The sequence below is a fragment of the Phoenix dactylifera genome, chromosome 17 (genome assembly GCF_051530095.1).
Source record: "Phoenix dactylifera cultivar Ajwa chromosome 17, Ajwa_hap1_PhDact_Kaust_v1.1, whole genome shotgun sequence".
Taxonomy (NCBI): Eukaryota; Viridiplantae; Streptophyta; class Magnoliopsida; order Arecales; family Arecaceae; genus Phoenix; species Phoenix dactylifera.
In genome coordinates, this window is record NC_143206.1 from 7067582 (window position 1) to 7088846 (window position 21265).

The window sequence follows — 21265 nt, forward strand, 5'->3', positions numbered from 1 at the left end:
CCATTTTCTTTTTCTAATGAATTATAGTATATGGTTCTAGGGAAAATTGACTTATCATACAAATAATGAGTTGTTTTATGATTTCTTCTGATTGAAATTTGGATTGATCTATTAGCAAATAAGCTGAGCTAGAGCTAAGATTGGCTACTTAAGTTCGACTCCATTAAACTTGACATCTCAATATTTATATGTTTCATAAATTTATTAATTATTATTTTATATAAAAATTATTTATATATTTATTTAGTTTTTATAAACCAATGTGATTTATAGTAAACAGATCATATTTCAATAAGATACATTCAAGATAATTAGCTGAAAATATATCAATCAAAACTTGAGAAGCCTCAAGCTCTCACCAAACTTCTTAAAAAGACGTCCATGAACAGCTTGAATGTGGCTTGAAACTAAAAGAGTTCTCTCAAGCTCAGCTAGATTACAAAATCTGCCGAGTTTGAACAAGGAGCTTGAGCTAGGTTTTGTTTACTCAAGAACGCCTTGTTTACACACGTATATGTATTCATCAGTTAGGTATTGACTCCAACGGTATGAATACATATGAATTTGATTAGCAGTCAATGAATTTGATTAGCAGTCAATCAACAGTTGGAGCACGTGCTAACTTAGTTTTATAGATAATCCTATATAAGCATTCTACAACCGTGTTCAACTCCATTATTAAAGCTTCTTGAATCAAACGGGAAGTCATATTGCCGCCATTTTCACTACCAATAGTAAGAAATGCCATTCACATTCATATCTGAAATACAATTCTCAAACTCTCTCAGCTGCAAACAATGATGATATTGTATTTCAAACTACATCCTATGATTCATAGGCATCGTGCAAAGAAGGGGTCTCGAAAAAGTTCAGTCTCTTAGTAAAAGTTCAGTCTCTTCAAACGCCTCTTGCAATATCATTAGGGTTTATTTAAAAACTAGAAAACCACTAGTTGAGGCATACATTATAAAGATAACCAGATGATACAAAGATGGATATGCAATAGAAACTAGTATTCATAATTAGGGAATCTATAAAGACTCTGAAATGATCTCACATTTTACAGAACCACCATAAGTATTCCGAAGACACCGTGCACAATTTTACTCATTTCACAATGAATAATTTTGAACAAACCAGGGCTTGATTTCATCCCAATCAAAATATGCCTAGATTTCCAAATTGCTAGAACAAGGCTATTCTGCAACTAAGACATCCAAAGTGGAGACATCAACAGACTAATATAATTTCAAAGATCATATGCTATGACATTTAATGCAAATGAAAACAACAGAACAGTTTATGACCTAAATGACCATGTGTGGTCACATATTATAGAAAATCCAAGCATCAGAAAGTAAGACAAAGGATTACAGAAGCTGAAGCTGAGAAAGGAACAAAAGACAGAGTTCAAGAAAAAGCATTGGTGGACCGCTGATCCTCTGTAGGTCGATGAGGTAAAGTTTTTGAGGAGCCTTGTAAAGCTGTTAAAAGTTAACAGAGAGAAAACAATAGGAAGTATAGGTAGAATCAGTACAACTTTGAAATGCACTAAAGAATGTTAGCTTATAGTTCAATAATAAAGCATAATCAATAATAAAACTAAGGTCGTTAAATAGGTAGAGAGAACAAGCAATAATAAGAAAAAGGCTAGTTTTTTTTTTCCCTTGGAAAGAAAATGCGGAGCAAGCTTGCCATTATGATCTCTCAAGACATTCCAGCTGCATCATCCTGAGCCCTAAGATAAGCTCACATGGGAAACCAGTCACCAGTTCATTTTTATGAAAAGGACAAGTTATCTAGATATAGCAATATGTGAACTATAAAGTTTATGTGCAAAGATTTTATACAATCATTCTAAGAAATCCAATCTTCAAACAAAGTGGTCTGAAAATTAGTCACTTAGATAAGTGATGAAATTTTCTTTCTTTTCTCATTTTCCAAAGTAGGGGAGAAATGAATATTAAAGAAACCACCATTGGTTACAAACTCATGATTTTCCATGTTTTTTATGTGGTATATTATCTTTTTTTATTTATTTCATTGACATTTTAAAACAAGTTTAATTTCATTCTTTTGTTTCTCAAATGGCATCCTTCAGCTGATTCCTGTTCCAGATGCTAATGCTAGAATTTCAATTAATGTTTTGGAGAACAACTAATAAGAACAATACTGGAAACCAAATGGGAAATAACACCAAAAGCACAAGCATCTTTGCACAAAGCAATGCCATATTAGTCAGGCATGGGTTATAGAATACCTTAGCCATTTAACTACATCCAATTTTTAACTATCTCCAACTTAATCAGATGACCATAAATCCATCATGATAACTTTTCTGCAAGCTGAATCAACCAGGCTACCTCAACATTAATTTATATTCTTCTTTTGAAAAATAGCTTGTAAAATCACATGTCTGGCAAGCCATCCTATGAAGCCGTTTTTATGAGTTGCTACTGAAAAAGCTAAAGGGTCACCTTGCAAATTGAAACATAGTTTAAATTCAAGAATATATTTTGCAGAAAGATTGCAATTGGTTACCTGAATTTCAAATTTGATGGCATTTTGCGACCTTGGGTCAACTATGTCAACATCCCTGCTAGAAGATGCGTCGTTAGGGTCGCACCTCAGATCCGGGGTTGACTTATTTTGTAAGCTGCTCCAAAAGTTGGGAATACACTTGCATCTTATATTGTAATTTCCTATTTCTTTCCAGCATATATTTAACCTCTGGAGGACTTCCAAAATCTCCACCATTATGTCTCGAGGATGGGCTGGTGACTATCAAGATCAAATCAAATTTGTTTTTCCAGCATTAGCATAGGTTTCTTTTTTTAAAAAAAAGGAAAAAGAAGAAGATAAGAACGTACAATGATAAAATCGAATGATTTCTTATAACATAAACATATTAAAATTACCTGAATTCCAGGTGTCCAGTTCCTTCTAACAGGAAACTGAAGTTTTGGAGATGCTATCCCATTATCAATACAATGTCGCTGCTGCTTAAGACTGTTCCTGACAATTTTAGCTGCACCACCCAACTGGTGCAAATAGGAGGTGTCACAGTCCTTAAAAAAAAAGTAATGAAGAGTGGATGAGCCAAACCACAAGCCATGGTCAGACAGCTGAAAATCAGAGTTGCAAATATGGAAAAGAAAGATTGAGGATGATAGTATTATTTTGATGATTAACAAGCAATAATCAAGAGTATGTTACAAGTTAATTCGATACTTCATTTATAGGTCTGTTACTCTCAGTATATTTGTATAAATACATTTCATTGTTTATTTGGATGAATCTAACCTTGAGTTGCAGCAAAGTGTGGATTGAGTCGACCCCAAGGTTGATTGGGTCGACCCCGGCACATCAAGAAAGCATTTGGCACACTTCTGCAAAAATGGCACAGATGAACAGTAAGTTGGTCGACCCAAGGAAAGCATGAGTCGACCCAAACCTCAAGCCTCTCAAAGACTCAGGAAAATGGTTCTCTGGAAATACTGAGAGGGTCGACCCAAGATGAAGTTGAGTCGACCCAAGCTTGAGTCGACCCAAACACTGAGAGGGTCGACCCAAAGACAATGACAGAATACATGACAGATAAGGTTCTCTGGAAACCCTGAGAGGGTCGACCCAAGAAGAAGTTGAGTCGACCCAACTGAACCTTGAGTCGACCCAAAGAAATGTTGAGTCGACCCAAGTGAAGGAAGGCTGAATTGCAAGTTTCTGTGGTTCTGAGAGGGTCGACCCAAGAAAAGGTTGAGTCGACCCAAGTGAAAGTTGGGTCGACCCAAGGACAGGTTGAGCCGACCCAAGCACGGGCAGAAGCATAACGGCTAGTTCTGCAGAAGTACTTTTTGTCCTTCCAACAGTGAGTAACGGCTAGTTTTTGAATTCTAACCATTGGGGCTTGTCCAATGGATGAAGAAAACTATTTAAAGTGGCACTATTCATCAGAGAGAACATCCTTTCACAAAATATCAAAGAGTAAACAAGAAAGAAAAAGTGCCCTAATCTTCTTCATCCAAGTGCTTCATTCAAGAGTCAAAAGAAAGTGGTTGAGCAGATTCCAAGAGTCATTAAGAGCTCCATCCACCCTTGAAGAGTGAAGCATCCTTGACAAAGAAGAGAGAAGTCACATCAAGCGATAACTATTCTCTAAACTCTTCTTTGTAGATTATATTGTTATATTTGCTCATCTAGGAGCTTAAATCTTCTTACTTTGTTTATTAAACAAAGTAAGAAGATTTTGGTGAATCTTCTTACTTTGTTTATTAGCCCGCAAAACCAACGGTATAGGTTCGTTGGTGAACCCGTAAAACCAATTGTAAAGGTTCGTTGGTGAGCCCGAAAAACCAACATAGGTTCGTTGGTGAGCCCGTAAAACCAAAATAGGTTTTTGGTGAACCCGGAAAACCAAAGTGTAAAGATTTTTGGATTGTGAGCCCGAAAAACAATCCAACTGTAATCCGCGGGATTATAGTGAATTCCCAAGGGGTCGCTTGGGAAGTGGACGTAGGTGCTAAGGAGAGCACCGAACCACTATACTTCTTGTTGTTTGTATTGTGATTTGTTTAATTCCACTAACTCATCATTTAACATAAGTAAGATAGTTAAAATTAAGAGAAACCAATTCACCCCCCCCCCTCTTGGCTTGTCACCTTGGGCAACAAAGATGGTAATGGTATTGCCATAAATAATAATCCAGCATAAATTGTGAACTAACATGATAGTGGTGGCATAACTAACAGATCCTAAAGCTCCTTTTGGTGTAAGATCATTAATTCAAATATTATATTATATGCTTTAAAATTTCGACTACCTAGAATGCATGAAAAAACTTATTGCTTCCTACAAGATGTATAGCTATGACAGATCACATATAATAGCATAAGACCGAATCCTAGCCATTGAAACCCCCTCCCAACTCTATAAGCTCCTTTCTCTTTAAAATTAGCAGCCAAGAGGAAAATAAGGAGAAATCACTAGACTAACGATAGACTATACCATCCTAGGGCCACTTGACGTAGGACAGTCGAGGTTAGGGGATCTAGAAGGGTTTAGGATAGGATTGAAACTTAAAAGGTGTTGGAATTTCAATTGCAAATGTGAGCTTTAAATAAATCTGAACTATAAACTTGGAATTTTAACATGAAAGTGATGATGGATTTGGAAACAAACCTACAGATTATGAAACTATGGTTAAACTAGTGGGCAAAAATCTAAATAAGGAAACAAAAGATTTTGAAGGGCTACTGAAAGTTTGATCCAAGCAGCAAGGCTTATAGTTGGACCATAGGATGTTTAGATATCAAAAAAACAATTTGGAATTAATACAAGGAAGAAAACAAGGAAAAATAAATGCTAAATAAATAAAGAAAAATAAACCAAAATGTAGATTATTACTAAAAAATAAACAAAATGCAAAAGATAATACCTAATTTGCTCCAAGGCCTAGGAATCATACCTACGGGGATATAAGGCAAGGAAAGGGACTAGAGAATTGGGTAAGGCCAAGGCTACTGCTAGGAATGGAGGCCATCCTTGGAGCCACCCTAGACTTGCTAGGCTCGTACTCACTACATCTAAGTTCGAGGCACGATTGTGAATGCTTAGGTAATAGGTGTTCACAATCTATGCCTCCAAGTTTGGATCAAAACTTTGCTGACTTGAACCATGTTGTACCAAAAGGTTTAGGGTGGTTGGTTTTGGTCTTCTTGGTGTTGATGTGGAGGTGTTCCTCTCCTTATAAGGGCTCGTTGGGGGAACCCCTCTTTTCTAGGATCTTCTCTTGAATTACTTGCACCTTGCCAGTTGCTTGATGGGATTTTGCATAATTCTTACTTGTTTGGTCACGGAACTAGGTTGGAACTGAAAATGTGGACTAGTAAAAAGGGTTTTCTTTTTTTTTGATAGAACATATAAATCACATTGATTTATTATTAATAAATCCAATAAAATCAAAAAATAAAATATCATGGATGGCAACCAAAGCAATCGCAAAATTGGCCCATAGCACTTCACCAAAGTGGTGCCACGTGGAAGGCCACCCAATCTGCAGCCCTATTTGCCTCCTAGTAGACATCCTGGCACACAAGGTGACACAATCCCTCGCCATCCTCCAATTGTCTTGCAGAAGATGGTGTCCATCTACCACCCTAGACTGTCTTTGAATCCACCCAATCACTATAGTTGAGTTGCCCCCAATGCAAATGAGGTCAGCTGGGACCAGCCTCGCATAACTGATCCCCACCCATGCCACCCTCAAAAATAAAAAGGGTTTCAAAAGAGGGCTTTTAATATTCAAAAAGGTCTCCCTAGATTCAAAAAAGTCCTCTCCCTCCCTCCTCAAGAGAGGGTATTTATAGTTGTACTTAGATGTAGCTCAATGATTAGGATCATTTCATTTGAGTAGGTTTCCTATTTGGTGGCTAGATGAGCCCAAGTGTCAAAGCATAACTAGTCCTAAGCCATTCACTCAGATAATAGTTAACAGTATAAAAGATTAACCTTTGAGTGACTTAGGATGATCTAAAATCTAATCACATCTGAGGGTGACGTGGAATAAAAGTTAAGAGAGTCACTGTGGTGATCCCAAAACCTGGTACAGAATTTGGCTATGTTGGGACCTTACCAGCTTGCTTACTTTAGTCCTTCAGAAAATAGGGTGGAGTGCTCAAGATGAACTGAAATATTTCAATATTAAAGTTGGTGGATAGGAGAACATGTGACCAATATTTGGGTCTAAATGGACTTGGTTTGGCAATAAGTCAAACTTGCTCAAGCCAGCTTGACACTAGGACTGAATTTGACCCAAATCCCCAAATTTGATACTTGAGTTTGGAAAATTGACCTCCAAAATGATTGAATTTGGTATAGAGGGGATGATTGGGTTGATTAAGATGTATGGAAGGTTTTTTTGGTGAGCTTTGACCTGGGCTTGACCTAAGGTTAACCTAAAGTTGGTTTGGGGAATTTGGGTAGGTATTCTAGAAGCATGTTCCAGACAAACATACTCCAAGATCAAAAAGTTAATTTCTAAAATTTAGTTAAAATCTAGATTTGGAATGGGGTCAATATTCTAACCTTTAAATTCTAAGTTATTACTCAAATCTTAAGATTTTATAAATTTTATTATATCCAAACACTACTAAGGCCCAAAAATCCAAATAAGAAAGTATGACATATTAGTCTTCAAGATGCATCATCTATTAAAATGTCATTCAACATATAGCATTGATAGAAGGGTTCATAGTTCACATTCCAGTCGCACATATCCACAATTTTCTAAGTATGTGATAGGTTATCACAATAAATAGTCGTCAAAACTCAATAACATGCAAACTGATAAATTATACACTAGTATTACATTCCTAAGATGATTTGCCACAGGTCAGAACTTTTGTTAGTAACTTGCACATAATTGTAAATGAAAAACCAAAGCATATAGATGGTAAAGAAAGAATTTTAAAAAATAAAAGAAAAGGATGTAAGTCCTCCAAAACCCCAGCCAATTCAACATTTTTTATTAACAGAGTGAGAATTATGATGGATTCAAAATTATGTAGAAAATCCATAGTTGGCATCAGATAAGCAAGAATAACCAACTGCTTTCAGTGGAATAGATTCCTGAAAAGGAAAACATCTCTTGATTTGTACTAACAACATCTGAGGAACAAACATTTCGACTTGATAATATAGGAAGTCAATTTCTAGCAGATTAAATTTTCGATTCAAATATATTACATCTTAAAAAACAGGTCATAAGAGTAGAGAACTGCAGACATGCCTTTTTTGTTCCTCGTCTTGCTTCTTCTACAGGCGGAGCAAGATAACATGGAAGACTATACTGAAACCATGGATGTTCGCAGATTTGAGGAATGGTAAATCTTCTCAATGGATCAACAACAAGAATCCGAATGATTAAATCCTTTGCTAAAGGTGATAGATGAGTTGGAAGGGTGTAAAGCCCTTGCTGTTAATATGTTGCATTTAGATCTTATGCACTTAACAAGCAGAAATCATGTAAAAATGAACTAAAGAATGAGATCTTGTTCTACACCTTTATCTGCTTGAACAAACTGGGAATATTATCAGCATCAAAAGGAAATCTTCCACACAGAAGAACATATAAAATGATACCACAACTCCAGATATCAACCTCAGGTCCAGCATATAATTTACCTGAGACTACCTAGAAAAAAATTTCTATGGAGTAAGACATTATAGCATGATATCATACACCTGAAATTGCCATGTAAAATAGACTACGAATTAATACAAGCTTGATTTACCTCTGGTGCTGCATAACTTGGGCTTCCACAGCTCGTCTTCAAAAAATGACCATCGTGCATTACATTGCTGAAGCCAAAGTCTGCAAGTTTAACATTGAGTTGTGAATCCAGAAGCAAATTCTCCGGCTTAAGGTCTCGATGAACAACCTTATTAAGGTGGCAAAATTCAAGACCGCATATAATCTGTTATGAAAGCAAAGATTTTAAAAAAATTAATTTAGGCCATAATTAAAGATTCCTGCTAGACTAACTGTAACATGGCATAGATATGTGATTAGTTAGATTTTATACGCAACTTGAAACAATAGCTAAAACAAAATAGCAAGCTTCAAACTTTAGACTCCAAGCTGCAAGTAGAGCCTATTGATAATGTGAGGCATCAATTCATCTCTTAAGCAGGGATAAGCTAGTAAGCAAATTGTTATATCATTCCATATATTAACTCACATGGTATAACATAAAGCATATGGTATGCTGACTACCTGCTGAAATATATGGCGAGCCTCATCCTCCTTTAGTCGACCCCTTTCCATAATATAATCATATAGCTCCCCATGATTCATATACTCCATTACAACATAAATTTTGGATTTTATCTCTATAACCTCATATAGCCGTATGATATTAGGATGTGAAAGTCCTCCCATTATCTTAATCTCACGTCTAACTGAAAAGGAAAAGAAAATTGATTAAATTATGAGACCATTATTTTGGATAGCCAAAAGGAGTGAGAAAAAGATAAATCTTATAAAATACACAAGGTCCCAGTAGATAGTCCATGATTACATATACATATACATATGTATATGTATAAGTATGTATGTATGTATGTATTTAATTGGATATGTATGCACCCATGTGTGTATACAAAAATGCACACATTTTTGTATATGTACATATGCATGTATTGAGGTTCCCTTATGAAGATAAACGTGAATCCAATAGAATATATTGCAATTAACAATGTGTTGATCTTAAAGTATAGAGCATGTCTAAAATCATAATAATGGGTAATGCCTTAAAAATAACTAAGCAAAGTCACAAAATAGAAGCAATGAAAGATCAACACCAACACTCATACTACTAGATTAGGAAGACTCTAACTAGCTAGCATGTTACAAATTTAAGTAGCCACTTGTTAGTTACAACTTGAAACAAACCATGAAAACATGTCATAAAACGGCCAAGCCTTTGATTGACCATGTTCATTAGATACTAGCCAACTGATCAAAAGCACACTGACAAGTTTCCAGCATTTGCAACATGGAAGACCCAAATCATTAATGAATTCAATGTAACAAGAAAAATACCCTGCAATGTGGACAAGATAAAAATAACAACATAAAATATTTACAAATAAAATATACTAAATTTTATATAAAATATAATATATTTTATCAAATATGTAATGTAGAGAATAAGTTTTAGTGTTTATGAGGAAAAATAATAATTCCAAAGTCTTAGGGTGAAGCAAGCACAACGATGAGGTCGAGGCCGCCGAGGACGGCATGCAACATCCAGCATGTCAAGCCCTTCCATGCTGCCACATGGGCCTAGTGTCAGTGATCCGTTGCCAAATGCTACTTGCCATTGGAGGGGAGCTAGGGTCGGCCAGTTTCGGCTCCCACTGAATCAGGAAAAGGAGATTTGTTTTGGAAAGGAGGTTTGTTTTGATGAAGGAAAATAATTTTTAATAGGAAAACAATCTATTAAGAGTCTGGTTATCTTAAATTCAAATGTGGCATGCTCAATCTTTCTATGATTTTCTCTAGCAAATATATATGAAAAATTCCTAGCTTCAGATTCACCAAATCAGAATCTAAATGATGCTGGCATTGGATTTAACTGAAAATTGGATACCACAAGGTCCCATAAGCCTTCTTTCAAGATCTGCAATTGTTCTCATGAAGGCACTGCTAAAGCCCCTGGAATTAACAGATTACTGCATACAGATTTAAAATTCAGTTTCAATGCACTCAACTACAAAAGTTGTAACCGACAAGCAAACATGTTGGGCCCGTGATAGTGCAATCTCGATCAATGAAAACTAAATAGTTGCTGCTTTGTGATGAACTTAGATGAGCACAATGACAATGCTAGTGCAAGATCGCCTTGATCCAAGCCTGTCTTCACAAGGATCCCAATTGATAAGCATATTGAGCAAGTTGTACTCCATCTGTTACCAACAAACTGCAAATCTGATTGAGAGAAGGATTTTTTTCTCAAAAGAACACTTAAAACTATGAGCACACTAACTAACACCTAGGTAAATTCGTACTTCCCTAAAAAGAAAATATTTAATAATAGTATCTTAAGAATACCTTTCTAAAACTCCTATCCATTTAATAGGTGTGTGTGTGTGTGTATAAGAATTATACCAGATATGTGAATTATTTAATATGTGAATTGTTTAACCCATGGTCTGTTGTGTCGGTATTGGGCCCCAGATTGGTTGTCTGGCGGCACGGATCAGTATGGGCCTGTGCCATGCCGTGCCGGGCCTATGCCGACACAATAAAGGAGGCGGAGGAGAGGGTGAATGGGAGAAAAGAAAAAAGAGAGAGAAGGGGAGAGAGAAGGAGGGTGGCAGAGACCGGTAGAGGGCCGGCGACCCAGACAAGAGGCGGAAGAAGACTCTACGGCTGGGTCCCCTATTTTGTTCGAAACAGGAGTCCGACCCCTTTTGTTATTTCGTAACTTTTAAGTGAAGTTGGCAAAACACACTTCGACTTCACTTAAAAATTGTGAAATTAAAAAGGGGCTCGGGCACCTATTTCGAACGAAACAGGAAACCCGGCCTGTTCCGTGGAGCCCGGAGGAGCATCCTCCACGCGGCTTGCTGGCCTCCACCTCCTCTCTTCCTTCCTCTGCCTCTCCCTCCCTCCCCTGCTCGCTCTCTCTTTTCCTCTCTTTTCTTATCCTTCTCCTTCTCCCCCTCTGGCAATGGGTTTCATTTTTGTTGCCCGAACCATCCCAGTCTGCCGCTGGGACAGCTCAATGCGATCGGAACCATCCGGTTCGGGACGGTTCCATCTTTAGTTAACCAGGAAATGAACATGGAGAAAGATATTGTTCCATGTTGTCCCATGCCTATGGCGAATATCACCCAGCAAGATATAGGCATGGCATGAGATATGTAGTTCTATATCCTGCATACTAGTATGTATATGCCTGTGCTAGTCGGTAGCTACCTGCATAGATCAATGCAAACTATTATGTACTCAATCTTACTATTGTAAGCCTTGGCACATGAACAAGCACATGAATGACACTACATAACATGCTGCAATATGGTGCCTTATTATGCCATTTAGTGATCAGCATAATGCACCCCATAGTAGTCTAATCTTTGGTAGCAACAGTCTAAAGATCCTTAAAGCAAGTTATTAAAAGTTGATAAAATAGTTATTCAAATATATTTTAGATTGTTGAAAAAGACATAGTCTTAAATTAGAAGGGTAGAAGGGCAAAAGGATTATAAAAGAAAAGGAACATAAGTAGATTGTTGTCTACATCAGCCAAATTTGCCGAATCAGAAGTGGGTGCTGGAGTGGCTATGGATAATGTACTTTGACAAAAAGATAGCATATTGCTGAAGCCAACATAACACCTATACCATGTGTCATTACAGGTGATACTAAGCTCCTGTACCTTAATGTATCGGTACTGCATGTGAACCAAATCCAATATAATACACCCTCTATTGCCTAGTAGGGAGTTATAGTTATAACATTGCTATGAGTGTGGGTGCAGAGAAGTGAATATTTAAAAAAATACTTGAAATAATGAAGCTCTCGGGAAGAGGGTGTAGGCTTGAGTATCCAATGATTTTTCGAAGTGGGTATGCTACCCTAGGTAGAAATTTCTTGCTACTAAGGGCTAAATGTTGTCGCTAAATCTTCTTTCAATTAGAAAACTCATGTGCATGATAGATACGGTTCTTAAGATTCATAAAGGCTCAATAGTTTGCAATCTAGATGATTAATATGGAACTTTAAACAACTAAAATACAATAGAAGTACTCAGGGTTTTCTTACAAAGAAGAAGAGCTATATTTGAAGATGGGACATCCTTATATGATCAAGATTCGGTAACTCTTTACTAACTTATTGTCATGGATAGTTTGAGTGCGGACATAACTTAAAAATTTTTAGTAGCTGTAGTGCTTTTGTTTCTGACACATATTGTTACTTTATCCATTGGCATTATCAGTTGCCACCTTTGCTGTATCAAGACCAACTAATCCCACTTATTTTGTAATTTTAATGGCATATTTTAAACTTAGTTGGCAAATCATATTTTTTTTGTAAAATTTTTACGCAAATTGCATACAATATTATCCCTACTATCTACAACTCCTTCTTTGTTGAATTTAAGAAGACACAAATTAATTAATTATGTATAATACAACAACAAAAAAGGTGATCCGACATATCTGAAATGAAAGATCAGCTCAGTAGTATTCCATTTAGATGTTTGATAGGTGATATTAAATGTTTGACTCCTAAGCGAAATCACATTTTCCCTTTAATAATTAATTCTTATGAAGTTGTTATTATTAATCTAACTAATTGATAACTTTCTTTTGCCAATGTGACCTAATTATCAAAATAATAAGCTAAAAGTCACGAACTTCCCTCTGAAGAGAAAAGGGATTGATCAACCATATGCTTTCTACCACTGACAACATCTGCAATGATTATTAATTTGTAGGAATGCAAAGAAGAATACAATTTGTGGCACTAAAAGTTATATGTTCTGTGTATGTTCGGGGATCAAAAGAACTTAATGACAGATTGCTGTTGACAGAAAAGATCAACATATTACTGCAGATAGAAAATATTTTTTACTTCACAAACTACTTTACAATTTCTAGTTGCCTTTCCTGTGAGGTAGTTCTTCACTGGGATTACCATTCTTGATACAGGGTAATAATTAAATATGAGTTTATACATATTATGATGACTGTATTTCACCAAAGCTATGAAATGTTTGTATGTTTATTTCAAAAGTTCAGAGATATAAAAACTGAAGCTAAGTCTAGTATATATTTAGGTTATCTAGTTGTTTCTAAACTGGTAGGTGAAAATAGGAAAAACATTAAAAAAAAAAAATTCATTTTTCCCTTGTAATCTATTAATACTGAAGACATAAATTCATGTAAAATTAAACTTCCAAAACATATCGTTTACCTCTTTCTACTTCTGCATCTTTTAAATTTTGGAGCTTCAGTATCTTAACAGCAACTTCACATCCAGTCAAAACATGCTGACCAAGTTTCACCTTACAAGAAGATCCTATTCCAAGTGTTTTCCCCAATATATACTTTGGCAATAGTGCTTCTGACTTGCTGCTTTTTTTTTTATTGGGCTCGGTCATTTTAAGCTGTGAATTGGCACAAGTGAAAAATATTGTATAACTGAACATGTAAAGCAGATAAACCACCTCATACATAAAACATAAACTAGTATTGCAAAATAAATTATCAAGAGACTTTAACCAATATCAATTCAATATGTACTCACTACAAAAACTGAAGTAACTAATTTCGGCAAAACCATCTCTTTTTATAAGTGTGAGCAACTATGTACTGAATCTAATGCCACAAAAACAACTAAGGTGCAATTTTCAGCTAATTGTACATCAGTACACCACTATACTTTTATGTATATCTAACAGAGATTTGAAAAGAGATCAAAGATGATGAAGGAAGAATTACTCAGGGACTTCAGATGGTGCATAATATGCTTCTCATCATCCTAGCTTTTTAAAGGAGATATAAGTGAGACAAGAAACATGGAAAGGTGAGCAAGGTCATACATAGTGAATTTTTAAATCGGACATGTGTTAAGAAAAAAAATCCCTACATAATTTTTCCTGGAAAATGCTTTAGGGTACCCATTAGTGCAAAAGGAAAATTACCTGGCCCAACATAATGCTGGTTTGGCAACTCAACATTCAAATACCTCCTTGCATTGCACCAATTCGCCTGAGTTGCACTAATTCCCGGTACCACATGGCAGATTGAACTTTCCATATTTATAAAGTGGGCATGTTACACTTTAATATGTGTGTGTGTGTGTATGTATGTATGCATGTGTATATATAATGCTGGATTCATTCCTTTTTTAAAAAAAAAAATTATAATGTTGGATCCATTTTGTGTTTTATCTCTATGGCATGTTACCTTGATTTACCATAGCATACATGGATCTTACTAAAGAAAAGTTTACATTTTGACTTGAGCTGGTAAAGTAATTAACTTTCTTCGTTTTTATGCAATGCAAATCGAAAACAACTCTGTGCTTGATTTTTCAAAAGGTGCAGAATATCTAAAAGACAGCTTTAAATACTAGTTTCACCTAAGCCATGGCAAGTAGTTGCATTAGTTCTGAGAAATCCAGCCAAATTCAATTAGGCTTTGGATTTCAACTATGACAAAGAAGAATATTACACAGGATATTAAAGTAGCTGTTGATGAAATCTTGCCACTTACAGGTGGGTAATGTTTGTCTAATATTAATTCTAAAATGTTAAAAGAAGAAAGATTGTTCCAAAAGAATCCATGTAAGGAACACAATCAGGCATTGGATGTTATCTTTTCTGCCTTGCTGGCTCCGTATGGCATAAAGTCTGTGGAAGGGTAAAAGCAGGAAGCTTATTAGCTTTTGCTATATAAGAGAAAGCGGAAGAAACTGTTTATGTTGAAATTAGAAGTTGGATAAATATGTGAGAAGAAATCCCTGAAAATTCCCCTAGGCTTGCAAAGAGTTTAGACAAAGGGGTGAGATGATAAATTATTCTCAAATGGGTTCCAATAGAAGGCACAGAGAGCCAAATAAAAGGTAGCCCCTCATGGACCTTTACAAAGATGAAAAGGTACATTTAGATTGTACCTTGAAAAGAGACTAATTTGTTCCTTTTCTTCATACAAAATCAACAGCGAATATACTCGTTTCAATTTCAATGGGAGGAAAGCATAAAGGTGATGAGGTAAAATGTCATACTCTCAAGGCATTTCTAGTGGTGATATTTAAAGACCTGAAATTTCAGCGAGCTTCAGTTAGGAACCTTACAGTGAGATGGTAGAACATAATCAATAACAGTAATGAATGTTAAACATATATGGTAAGGCCTAAACATGGTAGAAGCATGAAATTGTTCCAGATATGCCATCAAACTTCGAAACTGAATAATGGTGGGATATGAACACAATAAACGCATGATACTTGTCGTGGTTGTAAGATCTAAGATGAATACTTTGAGGAGCCAAGATTCAATAATTGGAAAGCCTAAATGGACATGCAACATGAACTTTCAGAATAATATGGGAAATACTACAAACTCCTCAAAACACTGATGGAATTATGATTGGAAAGACGTCCAACAGCGTCCAAAGATGGTACATACTTCCAATCTAAAGTGGAAGCCTTTGCAGTCTTAAATTTTTAAAAAGAATCTTCAGTCCAAAAATCCAAGATGAACTGAAAGAAACCCATCTCATACAAACCATGAAAGTACCGAGGAATTAGCGACAACACCAGCAAATGATAGTCATAAGAAAATGAATTATAAACTTGGTTCAAAGAAAAAAAAAGCAAATATTTTGTATAACCTGATGATTGATCAATTTCTTAGCCACTTAAAAAATAATAAATAAACAAATAAAATGCAACAGCAGAGTAGTAAAAGAGGAGTACTAGACCCTGCTAGGAACAGGGACATCTGAAAGAAGTCCATAACAAAGACTGGTTATCTAACTTATTTTTTTTATATATAAAAAAGATGCTTGCACAAACATCTACAATACATATAAATGGAACAGTAATTTTCAGCAGGTAAAGAGAAAGAAGCAACTTGGGAAGAAGACCAAAGGAAACGATCAGATACAGGAAAATTAACAGATTCCCAGAATCTCGCTAAATTTAGCTCAAATGGAATTTAAACCAATTCATCTTATCAGAAAATAACAAAACAATGAAACTTGTAGAGAGAGAAATTGAGCAAGAAAAAAAAATACCCGTCGAAGCAGGAAAGAAGCAAGGAAACAACAGAGAGATCGCAGAACACAGCTTTCCAACACAGAAAAAACCGAGCAAATGATAAAATTTAATCAAACTCACATCTATAGGGAAGCTCACAAGGTGATCACCCCAAGCTAGCTAGCTTATTTGAAGAAGAGCTAAAGTAACAAAAGAGACCCACATGAAGGTGAACACAAGGGCTCAAGAGCATGAAAAGAAAGTGGGACAAGAAAAGACGAATACGTCAAACCGGGATACCCTCAGCCTCTGCAAAGAAAAAAAAGAAGCCGGCATAGAAAGCCCCGAATAAGGGTCAAGCTCGGCTCTCATAGAAAAATAGGGAAAGGAAATGGAGTGAGAGGGACCGGGGGTTGTAATGGTTCAGAGAGAGAACTCTTGGGTTTAATATTCTCTTTGTACATACCATCTTCATCTGGTTCTGAGTAAAATATTGTCTTTGTTAATATGGAAAGGCTTGGCTTTTGGTGCATGCTACGTGGACCGTGGTAGCATGACTGAATGCTTTTGTTCTGGTGCTTGCTGTCTTTCAAGGAAGCTTCAATGCCCCTGCCGCCTATATAGTAATTTAATGGAGCTGCTTGAATCTTAAAGGCCCAACCTGGGTACCAAACATTTGCATGACCAAGGCCTTGTTTGGGGGTGCTTTTGGAGGGCCAAAAAGCATTTTCTAGCCCTCCAAAAGTACTTTTAGCTAAAAATTGGTGTTTGGTAAATTTTTTGAAAAGCTGTTTCAGCTTTTGCGGGAAGCTGAAAATAGCTTTTGGAGGGAAACTCCAATTTGGAGCTTTCCGAAAATGTTGTTTTCAGCTTTTTCGAAAAGCTGTATTTTTGACCAAAATACTCCCGTGTAAAAAAAAAAAATCCTCCTCCAAAACCTCGTCTTACCGCCTGTTCCTCTCCCAACCGACCCGCCCCCACCCCCCTCCCCCCCCCCCCGCCCTATTCCTCTCCCAACCCACCAGCACCCCCACCCCTCCCCCCGCACCGCCGCCGCCACTGCCACTGCTGTGCCTCCCTCTCTCCCGCCGCCGCACCCCCTCCCTCTCCCCCGCCGCCGCTGCAGTGCCTCCCTCTCCCCCGCCGCTGCAGTGCCTCGCCGCCGCACCCCCTCCCTCTCCCCCGCCGCTGCACCCCGTCCCTCTCCCCCGCCGCCATAGTGCCGCACCCCCTCCGGCGCCGTCGGCCACCGAGACTGCCGCCGGCCACAGCTCGGCCCCCTCCGGCGGCCGCCGCGGCCTGGCCCCCTTCCGGTGCTGCCGGCTGCGCGGGAGGAGAAGAACGGAGAAGGGGGCGGAGGAAGGAAGGAGAAGAAGAGAAGAAAAAAAGAAAAGGAAAAAAAAGAAAAAAGGAAATAAAATAAAAGAAAAGAAAAAAAAAGAATAAATAAATAAATAAATGTATAAATAAATATTTATATAAATGAATGAATTAATGAATAAATAAATAAGATAATAAATAAATATATTTCAATGGATAAAATAATAAATAAATAAATAAATGCATAAATAAAAATATATATACGAATGAACGTATAAATAAATAAATATAAAGAAAAATAATGAGTGAGTGGCAAATAATCTGATCCTTATCATATTGATAAGTTCAGTGAATTTGTGACCATTGCAAATAGTTAAGTAAAGAGATAATCTATTAAACAGATAAATGGTTATTTATTGTTGTATTATACTATAAGTATATTATTATATTACATTATATCATAATACATTAATATGTAATGTTAAATAATTTAATATTATGTTATATTATGAAAAATTAATTTATACTAATAATATATTATTTTATACCTTTATTATTGTATTATACTATACATATTATATTATATTACCTTATATCATAATACATTAATATGTTATTTTAAATAATTTAATATTATGTTATATTATGAGAAATTAATTAATACTAATAATTATAATATTTTATAACTTTATTATTATATTATACTATAAATATAATATATATTACATTATATCATAATACATTAATATGTTATGTTAAATAATTTAATATTATGTTATATTATAGAAGATTAATTTACTCTAATAATTATATTACCATTATGCTATGCTATGCAATATCATATTACTATATTATAATAATAATATTTTATATTATAGTAATATTATACTATATCGTATATTATGTATTAATATATGTTATGTTTTATCATGCACTATTGTATAATACTATGCAATGTCCTTTATGGTAATTTTGTCATATAAAAGTACTTTTTCAGTTTGTTTACCAAACATATGTTAAAGTGTCGCAGCACTTTAAAAATATAGTTACCAAATAACAAACAGCTTTTTATAACAGCTCTACTTCCAACAGCTCTACTGCCAACAGCTTTTCCAAACAGGGCCCAAGTAGCACAACGTAATTGATGTTACACACCATTGTCCTACCATGCATCATACCAACCTTATGAATTGCAGCTATCCGCTCATGCCATATGCCCATATGGTATGGACCTTTGTCTTTCTTTAGTTTTTATCATGGTGAAAGCCCTAGGATTACTCTAAATACTATATGATGCTTTAGTCCAGCAATACTTCCTTTAATTTTGCTTTCAATATTCTAATAATAGAGAGTGATTCTTGGCACAAAGGCAAAATTGCTCTATTGTGTGTGTTGGGGGAAAAACCTCAAGTCATACCGCCACGGAGGCGCTTGGCCAAAAAGCGCCGACTGGAAAGGCGCTCGGCCAAAGAGTGCCGACCAGAGAGCACCAACCAGAGGGGTGCTCGGCTAGAGAGCGCCGATCCGAAAAGATGCTCGGCCCAAGAGAGCCGACCAGAGGACGCCGACCAGAAAAGCGCTCGATTAGAGGGCGCTGACCAGAGAGGGAAGAGCGCGAAATAAAGGCGCTCGGCTAGAAGGCGCTCGACCAAAGGGCGCCGACCAGGAGCATTAGAAGCGACCCCACCACAGGGCGCCCCATTGGGTGACCAGCTCGGCTCGGCACCCCTGCCGAGCCGATTGCCTTGACCAGATGTTCAACCCCTGCCTAACCCCCTGAGGGACTTGACAACTCCACTACAACCTGCCGCTATCTCCAAGCCGTCAAGGCATAAGATCTCCGCAGGTATTTGGCACGACCTGCCATTAATGCATGAGACCCCCTCAAGTCTTCGATGCACTCGGTCATTTAATGAACACGGCTCAAGACGATCTCCGGATCACTGAACCATCAAAGCGCATGGCTCTCCCTGACCGCCGGTTCACTCGGTAATAAATGCACTTACCATCCATGGACCCCGGGCCTACCACGGCCGGCGGTTCAACCACTTCAACAGGTCCGATCGACCGTGACAACTCTCTGGTTCCGGTCTGATTCGGCCTCATATTCCACTACGCCATTAATGGGCCAAATCGTGCCCAATTATTACAAAAGAGGACAAACTCCCTATCACCTCCCAGGCAACATAAAATCCCTCTATAAAAGGGAGCCTGGGAGGAAAGAAGGGGGGGGGGGACACAAGTAAACAGCACAGACACAATTAAGCACCAATATCCTCTTCATCTTCTTCACTCTCTGGCTTGCTCTCTCCACATATTTGTCCCCTCTGACTTAAGCATCGGAGGGCCGGCGCCGGAGAGCCCGGCCACCGGCTTTTTTGCAGGACGGGATAGGACAGGACGCACTCTCCTCTCCGCTCTCTCACACACCCCAGGAGGGCACAGGAGGACGCAGCCGGCCGGCGCACCGCCGTCCGCCCTCCCCGCGGCGGAGCTCCTCCTTCCCCGGCTTCGCGGCGGCCCCCGGGTCCAATTTCCAGCAACAGTTGGCGCTAGAGGAAGGGCCCGAGTTCGCTGCCATGAAGCTAAGAAGCAAAGGGGCTTCCAACGCCTCTCGACGTCCTCCACCCAGCCCTGAGCATTCCGTCCGAAACTCACCACCTCCGGCTGAGCCAGTTCATCAAGTTCGGCCGGAGCAGTTTGATGCCCTGGTGCAACAGGTGCAGGCCCTGGCTACCGCTGTCCAAAGCCTGCAGCCCAGGGGCATCCCAACGGCACCGCCTCCTCCGGCTCCAGTTCAACCGGAGCCCCCTACAAGCGGACTTCCCCTTCGAGGTCAGGACTCCCAAGTCCGGGCATCCCTCTGGAGAGAGCACCCAGCCAGGGGCTACGGAGGCTGGCCACAGCCTTCAGAAGCTGAGTCAGTTCCGGGGCAACCTGCGCTCGAACGAACCGCTGCAGCGATCTTCCAGAATGACGAACTCGACAAGAAGGTCGAGAAGCTGGAGCGCCAAATCCAGGCACTCCACGGGAGAAAATCAGGACGTGACGGCGACTTCGAGTTCACTACGAAGTCTCCCTTCTCCCCGGAGATCGAAGATGAACCGGTTCCGCTACGGTTCAAGATGCCCCAGGTGGAGCCCTACAACGGCAAGGCTGATCCCCTTGACCACCTGGAAAGCTACCGGGTCTTAATGGCCCTACAAGGAGCCTCGGAGGCCATGATGTGCAAGGCTTTTCCGGCGACACTCCGAGGACCAGCCCGGCTGTGGTTTACCGGGCTGAAGCCGAGTACTGTCTCCTCCTTTGAGCAGCTCGGCAGACAGTTTGCCGGCAACTTTGCCGCCAGCCAGCCCCAGCGACGGATGTCCGACTCCCTCCTAGACATTAAGCAAAAGGAGGGAGAGTCCTTCAGGGAGTATTTGGACCGGTTCACCGCCGCAACATGGGAGGTCCGGGAGCTTGACCAGTCAATCGCCATGTCAGCGCTAAAGACTGGATCCCGGTCTTACAGGTTCCTCTTCTCAATCGAGAAGAGTTTCTCCTCGGACCTCACCGAAATGTTTGCTCGGGCGCGGAAGTACGCCAAGGCGGAAGAGGCCGTGGCAGTTAGGCGGGGCGGGACCGAGCAGAACCCCAAGAAGAGACGCCGCGAGGAGCGCGGCCAGCCCA

The 21265-nt window shown here is 38.5% G+C and overlaps 1 protein-coding gene across 5 annotated transcripts; it reads right to left on the minus strand.

Moving 5' to 3' along the window:
• Window positions 1-894: 894 nt before the first annotated feature.
• On the minus strand, window positions 895-16690 carry LOC120112840 (SNF1-related protein kinase catalytic subunit alpha KIN10-like). 5 transcript variants are annotated; one of them, XM_088713616.2, is made up of 10 exons: window positions 16415-16689; window positions 15299-15332; window positions 13484-13676; window positions 8774-8958; window positions 8292-8474; window positions 8060-8191; window positions 7787-7972; window positions 2919-3068; window positions 2542-2781; window positions 895-1484 (listed from the first exon to the last, which is right to left on the minus strand). In XM_088713616.2, coding segments are annotated over exons 1-10 (1419 nt in total). In that variant the 5' UTR covers window positions 16417-16689; the 3' UTR covers window positions 895-1370. The 5 variants fall into 5 exon arrangements, with proteins under 5 accessions (XP_088569742.2, XP_088569743.2, XP_038988673.2 ...); XM_088713617.2 differs by lacking the exon at window positions 8774-8958 and having other exon boundaries at window positions 8292-8371; window positions 16415-16690; XM_039132745.3 differs by lacking the exon at window positions 15299-15332 and having other exon boundaries at window positions 16312-16687.
• Window positions 16691-21265: the final 4575 nt, after the last annotated feature.